The sequence below is a fragment of the Podarcis tiliguerta genome, assembly GCF_965153285.1.
Source record: "Podarcis tiliguerta genome assembly, chromosome: 4".
NCBI lineage: Eukaryota > Metazoa > Chordata > Lepidosauria > Squamata > Lacertidae > Podarcis > Podarcis tiliguerta.
The window spans coordinates 35,526,586-35,538,107 of record NC_139537.1 but is presented as its reverse complement, the minus strand read 5'-3'; the positions used below and the strand labels follow the sequence as shown (position 1 = coordinate 35,538,107).

At 42.6% G+C, this 11,522-nt stretch overlaps 1 protein-coding gene across 16 annotated transcripts in view; it reads right to left on the bottom strand.

Moving 5' to 3' along the window:
• Nucleotides 1–11,522, bottom strand: part of BBX (BBX high mobility group box domain containing) — a 118,658-nt gene that overhangs the window by 5,785 nt on the left and 101,351 nt on the right. For all 16 annotated transcript variants that reach the window (XM_083438341.1, XM_083438348.1, XM_083438355.1 and 13 more), the window contains 5 exons: nucleotides 8,673–9,591; nucleotides 7,849–7,987; nucleotides 3,856–4,004; nucleotides 2,086–2,202; nucleotides 1,343–1,535 (listed from right to left, as the gene is read on the bottom strand). In XM_083438341.1, the coding sequence (XP_083294467.1) occupies nucleotides 1,343–1,535; nucleotides 2,086–2,202; nucleotides 3,856–4,004; nucleotides 7,849–7,987; nucleotides 8,673–9,591 (1,517 nt within the window). The remainder of the gene's footprint in view (nucleotides 1–1,342; nucleotides 1,536–2,085; nucleotides 2,203–3,855; nucleotides 4,005–7,848; nucleotides 7,988–8,672; nucleotides 9,592–11,522) is intronic.

Genomic DNA, 11,522 nt, shown 5'->3' with positions numbered 1-11,522 from the left:
ACGATATATTTTGAATTTCCCTGCTTCTTTAGAAAATGAGTATGCAGTTTGATTTGGTTTTTGAACTTGGCACACAGAAACTGTGGCTTAAAACCCCACCACCACATACTAGCCTGGTTTCTTGCTATGAACAAATTATGCTAAAGAGTCAAGCAAGACTAATGGGTTCACCTACAAATAAGGGGGGGGAGGGTCAAAGATGACTGTGGGTTGTATCCAATGCAGCACTTCCCTACCTCCTCCTTCTCAATGCAGTACCTATAACCCCCTAAAAAGGCCAGGGATGTGAGAGGTGAAACCCCCAGGAAAGCTTCAGAAGTGAGAAAGTTGCTGTAAGAACATAAGCAGGTCCTGCTGGATTAGGCCAGTGGCCCATCTAGTCCAGCATCCTATTCTTACAGGGGCCAATCAGATGCATATGGAAGTCATAAGACCTGCACCACCAGGTGGTACTTCCAGGAGGCTAGGGAAGAGACTCACTATCATCACTCTTCCCAACACTTGCTTTCTGGTGCTGTCAGTCTGCTCTGGATGAGAGATGTAGGAGCCAGCCGTATGTCACCTAGCCTGTAGGCCAGCTGTATGTCATCTACCACTCCTTTTTGAACTGTATTTAAGCCAGGCTCCTTGGAGTGCAACAAGACCAGTTCCAGAAACTCTATTGTCAGTAAACTTTTGTTTTTGCTTTGTATTTATGTATTTAAGCCTAGATCAGGGTGGCTTTCTCTTTTTTTGTAACATTGTGTTTATTCTGTGTTTGCTAGATTGTTGATTGGTATTGTTTTGAAAAGTTACTGACATTGTATTTTGTATATTTGTATTCCTGATGTTCTCTATTTCAATGTTTCTAATGTTTGCTGCAAGCCGTTTTGGGCACAGCTTGTTGTGGAAAAGTGGCATATAAGTAAAAGCAATCAATGAAGCCTGCAAGCATCACCTGAGCACAGCTGCACTCTTCCTTTTTGCAGTTTCCAAAAGCATACTGCCTCAGGTGGCAGCAGCAGGAATGAGCACAGCCTTCCTGCTCACTAAACACCCCCTGTCCCAACTGTCAGGCCTGTCCTGAGGATTCCTTGGCCCTTAGGATAGCTTTTTAGGAGTCACGGGGCTGCAGCGGAGAGGAAGGGCAGGGAATTCTGCTTGTGTGAGCACATCTTGCATGAATGCTGCATTGGACACAACAATGTATGCAAGTAATATGTACCAAATAGGGTGCTCTTAAGTAGATCACAGCAGACAGTTCAAGTGCTGCTTGATCTGGGTGCTTTATTTCAAATATAAGTACAGATGCTAAAAGGAAGAGTTGTTACAAGCCAAAGGGGTGAAGAAAGCACATACTGACCTGTGCACATTTTCCATCGCTGCTACCTCTGCTAGAGCAGCTAGGCTAAAGAATGCAGAGACAGATGGCATGTCTGGTGTAACACTATGACCTTCCTCCAATTCACTGTTTTGCAAGGATTCCTCGCTGCAGTCCATCCCTATACTCGATGCTTTCAGAAGACTACTCTGCAGTTGCTCCTTTGGTTTCTCTTCTATAGTGAAAGGAAAATGTAAACTTTAAACAACGGCTGAAGGGACTCCTAAAGCTGTAAGGATTGGAGACATACATTCCTCCCTCCCTGCTCAAAATGTCCGGCCATGTTCAGTGCTTCTTCTCTGAACAGGTACTGTTTGGGGCACAAGGTGGGGGCAGGAAAGAGGCCAGACTACAAACTGATGCTCAAAAACTGAAAATATATTCTCTGTAACAGACCCATATTAGGCTTTGTCAGGAGTACAAACTGCTTTGAGGCTTTTTACAATCAAGTGGTATATAAGTTTTATGAAATAAATAAATGCCAACTAGAGGATGCCTACAAGCAAAGAAGGCACTTCCTTCTCTTCTGACAATAGCTGTACCCTGTAGAGGCAGAAATACATCTCCCAGAGGAGAACTTAGGACTTGTTTGTCCTCAACCCCAAACTCCATTTCCTGCCCACCCAGCCCACAAATCATGTTTATTTTTAAGAAACAAAAACAAAAGAACAAATATTTTGAATTTTGAAAACTACCTAGAAAAAAAACACCAGTCACATTCTTACCCAGAACTTCTGCTGGTGAGACTCGGCCGTCTGCAGTTCGAACCAGGTGTGTGATCTTGGTTTTCCTTGCTTTTCTCTTCTGGCTGCCAACCAAAGGTTCTTGCATTGTCGCAGACTCTGCAGTATTTAGGAGAGACACAGAATTCTGATTTTCCTATACTGACCACTGCATGGTTGCTGCTACAGTAGCTTCCCTTTCTGTCACTTCAATCTTACAGACAACCCCTGTTGTTAAATGTGACTGTGCTGATCACAACATAGGCTGACAGTGCTGAGAGCAAAGGGCAGCCTGGTTCCTTTTCCCCATGTCCAACTGGGGATTGGCACTTCCGCAACCGACCACCCACAGCACTAAACATTTGCCAGGAGTCAAAGGTAAGTGTAGGAGAGCACACACACACACACACACACACACACACACACACACACACCATGTCAGAGGTGGGATTCTATTTAGGCTTGCAGTATAGGCGGTCAGAAGTTTCTGCCTGTCAACCTCTTCCATTGAAACAAGGCAACTATTCCCTTGATTGCATTATTGTTGTTCTGCAAGTGACTTTTTGTTGATTAACAGGCACAATCCACCAACAGTTAGTGGTGGCTAAGTGCCACTGAAATCAAGTGAAAGGGAATTAAGAAATTCAGAATGCCTTCATGCTAGACATTTGGTCTGAAATTGCTATCTTTTCTACATTCACTTTTTTTTTTTTAGTTGAGATTGTTGCCAGCCTGTTGCATCCTTGTATTTTCAATACTGTCTACCAATCTTTTTTTCGCCACTGTTATAGTGATTCCCCCCCTCATTTCAAACACAAGTGCAGAGGCAGTCTATCTAGAATGACCCGGAAAAGTACTATTCTTTCAACACTGAAGTGAGAGAGATAACTACATCTAAAAATAAGGGTATATATGTTGATTTGTGTGTGTGACTACAATAACTGTTAATTAATCCTGACCCCACCGGGGTGGTGGTGTTTAATTACAGGTTTCTTCCCCACAAGAGGAAACCTTTAATGAAATATACAGGAAACCTTTGCTGAATTAAAGTTATTTCTGAGTAAATATTATAGAAGCCTATGGTTAATGTAATGGAATATTAGGCACCATTTCTAGCTGATTGGCAGAAAAGCAATAACAGCACAACTTAGCATGGAAGCAACCTGTAGTTTCACTGATTTTGGTGGTATTCAATCACTGGAAGATTGTGGCCAATCTCTCTCTCTCTAAAGAAAGTATTTACATTTCAAATGCACAAACAAGTTATACTTTTATTTTGTTACTCCTCTTATCATCCATGTGCAATAGGGCATGTTTCTGTTTATATTTCACAAACAAGGTCTCAGGATGAGAGATTAAAAAGCTTGTTCAAGACTACCAAATATGCCCAAGGCTAATCTTACTATTTTCTCAACCTAGAACAGAAAAGAAAGAAGTTTTGAAAAGCTGTAAATATAAATATTTTTTTTTAAAAAAGCAAACTATTCTTAGAAGTTTATGCAGTTAAAATAGTAAGCAGGCAAAACTGAAGTATTTTTAAATAAAACAGTAGGCCTTCTTTCCTGAGGTATAACTTGCCTGTCCTCTTCCCACATAGAACCAGGCATCAATGGAAAAGCAATAAGCAGAATGTGTGAAAATTCTGACATGATCAAATAAAATATGTATCTTTGCTCAAACATGCATACATTAAGTGAAGTGAGACTGTAAGAGCTTCTGGCCTAGCAGGGTGGCTGCTAATAACTGGGAATGGATTATCCAGAAGCCTTTCACCTTTGTTAGATTTCTGTTGGTCTGTTGAGCAGCTACCAAGCTTCTTCTTTTTTCTTGGAACAGATGCACTTTTCCGGTCAAATGTGACAGGACTGTATTGAGGGAGGCTGTTGAATTTTTTCTCAAATTCTTCCTCCAGCTTTGCTAAGCTAGAAAATGGAAGGCAAAAAAAAAAATGTTGTTACTCTTTTTTTGATCAACTGGACCAAATCAACAAGATGGAGCCACAGGTCAGACCATGTGGAAATACTTTTTTAAAAAACCAAACAGCTTTCCACATGCAATTGTGCCTACAATTTCAAGAGGCTGCCACACTAGGGCTAATACTTCAATCTTTCAGAAATAAGTCCCACTGAGTCAATGGCACTTACTTCTAGGTAGAGGTGGTTTCATTTGGAATTTTGCTTTGATTTACTGGAATTTCCTCAAATATTCATAGATTATTATTTTATTTTTAGAACACAGAATTTACTGCATTTTGTTAATAAGTTGCAATCAGCTGTGAGACAAACTGAAACATGGGTATGGTCATAAAGGAACAATATTATTAAGAAAAACTGCCAAGTAAGCTTTGGGAAAATGAAAAATCATATTACTATATATTAAAATAATACTATTAAAATGGAAAATTACTTAATCATTTGCTGTGAAGCCTGTATAACAACATAAACCAGTAAGTCACTTTTATTCAGTAAAACTGTACAACAGTAAAGAGCAGTAAAGCTTTTATGACGCTGTTCTTGCGTGGATCATTACTTTGTTCTACAATATAGTGCAGAACAATCCTATACATACTGACTTGGAAGTATGTATCCCCACTGTATTTAGGGGGATTGTATTTTAAACAATTTTTAAGAAATCACTATACAGTGTGAAAAAAGATGGGAGGAGTACCTGGGAGGAAGTCATATATCAGAAATGGGACTTAGGTTGCCATCCAAAACCCTGATCCCCCATGGGTTTCGTGTGTGTGGATTGGGCGGAGGCTTCCCTCTGCACAGCCCAAAACAGCCATGCCAGTGTCACTCTTCCAGCACTGAGCTCCCCATTCTGCCCAACTAAATCATGAGTGGGCAGAAGTACTGCTGATGGGATTTGAATAGAATGTGCCATGGAATGGATCCTGAGCTGGCCCCACTGCTGTCACGTGATTCCAGACAGGTAATAATAGTAGGTAAAGGTAAAGGTACCCCTGCCCGTACGGGCCAGTCGTGACCGACTCTAGGGTTGCGCGCTCATCTCGCTCAAGAGGCTGGGAGCCGGCGCCGTCCAAAGACACTTCCGGGTCATGTGGCCAGCGTGACGAAGCTGCAACAGGCGAGCCAGCACCAGTGCCGCACACGGAAATGCCGTTTATCTTCCCGCTATAAAGCGGTACCTATTTATCTACTTGCACTTAGGGGTGCTTTCGAACTCCTAGGTGAGCAGGAGCTGGGACTGAACGACGGGAGCTCACCCCGCCGTGGGGATTCGAACCGCCAACCTTACGACCAGCAAGTCCTAGGCACTGAGGTTTTACCCACAGCGCCACCCGCGTCCCTTAATAATAATAATTTATTTATTTATACCCTGCCCATCTGGCTGGGTTTCCCCAGCCACTCTGGGCAGCTCCCAACCAAATATCAAAAACATAATACAGCATTAAACACTGAAAACTTCCCTAAACAGGGCTGCCTTCAGATGCAGAGCAGCATTTTGTCTATCCACCACCCTGGTGTTGAGCGGCAAGGCTGCAGATGTAGCTATGCTGCTCCATCCCATCCCATTGCTGCTTGCCTGGGATTATGAATTGCACTGTTGGGCTACAATTCTACGCCCATTCTCCTGGAAGTAAGTCCCACTGAACTCAATGGGTCTTACTTCTCAGTAGGTATGTAAAGGACAGCACTCTTGCTTCCAAGTAATCATGCACAGGATTGGGCTACTAAACGTACCGAAAGAATGAGCAGCTTTACGCGACTTTTGATTTAAAGGGAGTTGAAGGCAATTGTGGGGGAAATTGACAGGAACTAGATAAAGCATAATACAGTTGTACCTTGGAAGTCAAACGCCTTGCGACGCGAACATTTTGACTCCTGAACGCTGCAACCCCGGAAGTGAGTGTTCCGGTTTAAGAACTTTCTTTGGAACCCCAACATCTGATGCTGGTTCTGTGGCTTCCGATTGGCTGCAGGAGCTTCCTGCAGCCAATTGGAAGCTGCACCTTGGTTTCCGAACATTTTGGAAGTCAAATGGGCTTCCAGAACGGATTCCGTTTGACTTTCAATGTACGGCTGTATACATTTTTAAACAACACAGATATTTCACCATAAGGTCTGGTTTAGGAGAGACATTATCTAACAGCTTTACAATGGAACAAGAAGTTCCACAAGGTTGTTTAAAAACAGATTGGGTGCCACAAGACAATCTGAATTCATATACAGGGGGTGAGAAATTTTAGGTTCACAATGTTTGAAAAAATGTCATTACAGTATTTATTGAGTGCAGACAATGCATCATTAATTTAATGGAATTCAATAGAATTACAAAGGTTATTGAATATTTTTGCAGATTACTGTGGGACAAAGAATCTGGGTATTATTCCTAGCAAATAAAAAAATATGATACAGGGAAAATTAGAAAAGGGTTGACTAGTTTTTTTAGCAAAAAGAAATAGGATGTGATTCTTCATATAGGAAAAAAAAAATCAACTTGCGAAGACAGATTATCTCTCCCTACCTCTCAACAACAGAAAGAAGATAATTAATGCTAGCAATCCAAGTACTTTACGGTGTGGCAGAATCAAAAATCCCTTACCCACTGGTGCATTATAGGAATGGAAATATTGCTTGCCAGTAAGTTAATCTTCCTTGTTTGTTTGAGAAATGAAAACTCCCAGCCTCACAATGGAGTATAGCTAGTAGTCTGCTCCATTAAGAAGTTATAAAGATGAACACCTCTGTTTTATCAGATCAGTTAAGCATAATGTATTATTGGTTTTCCCTGTAGCTATGAATCATTCAAACAATGGCTTTAGACTAAGTCTCAAATGGGAAAGTGGCTCAAAAGAAATGGTGAATTGGCTCCAATTCAACAACTGCAATTTGTGGGTGAAAACATGTATTTGGCTACACCAGCATGCAGGAGTAAAGACTATACCAGCACCCTGATAACACACACACACTCTAAAGCTGTAGGGATTCCTCACCCAAGTGTGTGTGCTTTACTAGGTAAATGTTTATCTATGGTATGCAGCTGTGTACATGTAGCCTTCCAATTTATTTTTTATTTTTATTTTATTATTTGAGCAGGGTATCTGCAACCTTACACAGAACGAATGAAATCAGATCCAATTTTGGAGTATCTGGATGTGACTAGAGTTCTTCACTCCTACAAAGGATTGACTCTTTAAAAGCAGACGTCAACAAAGAACGAGAGCTTATTCACTATTGGTGCTTTTGTTGAGTCCCCCCATTTGTGAACTGCTGTCACGATTGCTGTAATGACAATTTTGGTTGACCTAGTCTACTGTACACATCTGTACAGATACTGTTAATCATTTTACATATATCAATCGTCCATGTGCTGTATTTCTAGTATGGCTTAAGGCTAACATGGAAATAAAAATGGGTTTGAATAGGTGATTCAACTCTGGAGATTTCAAGCCTTCTAATTGAGACACAGCCAACGAAATGAGGTTGGTAGGGGATGCCTCATGTGCTGGGACTGTGGCTTTCGACTGCTAGGGAATGCAGCCCCAAATAGGTAGTAAACTCTGTCTAAGGCTAAATACCAGCACAAGACTGATAGTGAACAAGAACCATAGGGGAAAGTGGAAAATAACTTTGAATAGGTGATTTAATGTTGCATTCCTTTTGTTAGAAGACTATATTTTACTAAAGTGACATAAAGCACAGTCAACCTATGAAAATGAGGCAATTTCTACTTGCTTTAAAACCAGCTTGAAAAAGTTTGCATACTCAAAACGGCACATTTGCACATTATAGCACTTACCCCACAACTATTTCTTCCTTTGGCTTAGGTTTTTTAAGCTTTTTGTTCCCACTTGCCCCACCAGGGGAAAATGCCCAGCTTTCTTCATTCCAGCATCCTTCATGATCAGAGCTGCCGCCTTTTCCTGAGCTTCGTTTCCCTAGGAAAGACATTAGGAGACATAGAGCCTGTTATGGAATCATGGGACATTAAGACAGAAGGAAGCTGGGCAGACAGGCAGGCAGATGGGCACCTACAGTGGGACCTGCAAAACTCATGCAACTTAAATTATTATTGAACGTTGCAACTCCCAAGCAGCTCCTCATTTATTTGTAAAAGTGGTGTGATTAAATTAATTATCCTGAATCTCAAAGTACCTTTACCTTGTTAAGGCTGAGTCTGTCAAGGAAAAACATCAGATTTAAGCAACCAAATTAATCCATCACTTTTAAAAATGATTTTTAAATCAATTCCTATTTTCAACAAAAGCGCCCAAGGCGATGGACGTGACTCCTATTTTGTACAGTAGGCTACATTCCAGCTATGTGAATGTCGGGTTTTTGCAGCCATCATACACAAACAAGCAAGAGGCATTATCACAGTTTCAGCCATGCAAAGGCACCCGGGGATGGTTTGGAGCATGGCTACTGAGGGGGTGTGGCCTGAGAGCTTGGCAGCAGGGCTGCATTTGGCCTCTGGGCTTGAGGTTCCCTACCCTTGTTCTAGGCTTTTGCCACTGTTCTTTCTTGTGCTGTTGGAAGAAACTCCAGATCAAGATGCTAACACAGCAGCAGTCACTGCCTGTATCAGACATGCCAAACATAGGCAGGTTAAAAGCCACGTACCTCTGTCAACGTTGGCACGCAGGGATGTCAGCATCCCTTCTGACACCAGAGTTTTGTACAGAGCACCCTTGCAAGCTCTCTCAGATTTCCTCGAGCCACATGTCTCTGTCTTTTTGTTACAGTCACTGTCCTCGGGTTTGACCTGCTCTGGTAAGCTTTGTGGCATCATCTCTTCCGTTGGGGTGAGCGGTTCCGATTTGATGATTTCGGGTACCTCGCATGGCAGTTCCTTGTTGTCGGTAACGTCAAAAAAATCAGGAGGCTTTGATTCTTTGGTGGTCTCTACACATTTTTCCTTTAGAGCTCTTTTCTCTTTCGACTTCACTTTTTTCTTTGGTAACTTTGTTTCCAAGATGTTCCCCTTCGCCGTTGAGGAAGGGCGGGCTTTCTTACGGGGCACTTCTGTGAGTCTCTCTGCCCCCCAGTCCCCTTTTGCAACCGCTTCAATAGTATAAATGACGCTTTCAATGTCTGATTCAGAAGACTGCCTCTTTTTGCAAGCCTTCTTAGGGGTACATTTTTCAAGTCCTTGCTGGTCCGGCTTATTTTTCTTCTTCTTTTTCTTCTTTAGCTTTTCCGGCTTGCTTAATCCTAAGGTGCTGATGTCAGCCATTGTCAGTTCTTGGGAATGGCATACAGAATCCTTTGCAATTGTGCTGTCAGGTCCAACTAACGTCATGCTGTCCAAAGAAGGATCTGCAATGTGACTGCATCTTGTCACCTCCTCAGACGTTCCAATCTTTGTCTTCTCGTGCTCTTGGCCCTTCACCTTATGAGATTTTTCGATTTTTACTTTCACCCTCTCTGGTTCTTCAACTTTGATCTCCTCTGGTGCTTCCAAAGCTTTGATAATTCTGGGTGCTTCTAGCTTTCCCTTCCCGGGTTCCCTCACTTTTACTTCCTCTGAGGCAAGGCACATCTAAAACAAGGGTAAAACATTAATTTCACGTTTCTAGTGCAATGCTGGGTAAGAGCTTTGTGACTTGTTCTAGAAAAAACACCCTTGTTCTTGGCAGTTCAACATTACACAGCCTGTATACTTGCAGTAGGATTACCAGACAATGGGGAGCACATCCTAATAGCACAATGTGATAACCCTCACAATTACTGAGCTCTATGGAAGACCAGGGTTTGAATCTCCACTCAGCCATAAAACTCAATGGGTGACCTTGGACCAGTCACTGTGTCTCAGCCTAACCTACTTCACAGAATTGCTGTGAGGATAAAATGGGGAGGGAAGCACCACCATAAGCTCTTTGGAAAAAAATGTGGTGTATAAACTTATTAAATAAATAAACATTGTCCAGCATTCGTGGGTCCTATTAGCATTTACACTCCTCTGTGAACAGATGCAGACTGCCTCCCACCAGCATGCTCCAGGCATCATACCCGGGTCTCCTTGAACTGGCACCTCTTAGCCCAATATTAGTTGAAGCCTCTGCCTGATTTGCAGTGGCCTTGGGATCAGGAGGAGACCCAGGAATCCTGAAATTTGCTTTTGGACCTGCAGGTGAAGGGACATCCCCTGGAATGAAGGGAATGAGGAGGTTTCTTATGTGTTTTATGTGGGGATGGGAGGCTCTTCTCTGGACAGTTTCCCTTCCTCCAACTCAGAAACAGAAGAGGCTGAGAGGAAATTCCTCTCACTAGAGTTCAAGAGGGACCTGGGAAGTCCTTGATCTTGGATCTTCATAAAAAGAGCCTGAGTGGGCTGAATGGGCCAGGCACTAAATGTTTGGGTTTCCTAAAGGTAAAGGGACCCCTGACCATTAGGTCCAGTCGTGACCAACTCTGGGGTTGCGGCGCTCATCTCGCTTTATTGACCAAGGGAGCAGGCGTTTGTCCGCAGACAGCTTCCGGGTCATGTGGCCAGCATGAAAAAGCCGCTTCTGGCGAACCAGAGCAGTGCACGGAAACACCGTTTACCTTCCCACCAGAGCGGTACCTATTTATCTACTTGCACTTTGTGCTTTCAAACTGCTAGGTTGGCAGGAGCTGGGACCGAACAATGGGAGCTCACCCTGTCGCAGGGATTCAAACCGCCGACCTTCTGAGCGGCAAGTCCTAGGCTCCGTGGTTTAACCCACAGCGCCACCCGCGTCCCCTAGTGCATGTAAAAGTAATGTTAAACTATACTATTGTCTATTAAGCCAACCACCCGAGGCTGCAGGGGAAAAACTGGCTCTAGCCAGTTCCACTCCCATAGCCAGAAGAGGCGCAGTGGTGGTGAGGAGCAGGACTGCCTGCAGCTGTACCTGCATTCTCGTAAGGAGCAATATCTGTGAAGCACAATAAAGCAAAGCACATTGAAACAAGGTGTCCCTGTACAAAGTTAAATGTGCTTAACCCACCGTCTGTAGTGGGCTGGAGCACCCTTATGTTCATATCAAACTGTGGCAAATATATTCTTAAAGATGTTAAAAGAAATACTTGAGAAAAGTGGCACTGTCGTTTGTTAGTTTTTAACCTGATGGTGTCATCCTCTGAATTTGAAAGCAGGGGTGCTGTGTAAGCCATGCTCATCGCGATCAAGTGAAAAAAGACTGTACATGTAAGAGGATTTTACAAAGAGTGTCTTTGCTTTCAGCTGGTAGCAGCTCAATATAAAACCCAAGTGTACTTTAGATTTGCCTTGTCTAATCAAAGAAGAGAAAACAGCCACCTCTATATGTATTCATTTATCATTATTTAAATAGAAGCAAAATCTATTGATTGAAATATGGCTAAAACATGTACAGTAGAGAGGATTTTACATTGCATGGACCTACTCAGGGGACAGTGATCCCACTCATTGAAAATAAAGCCTGTTCTTCAAAATATCCTAATCTTTTAGTTCTCTTTCTTGGTCTC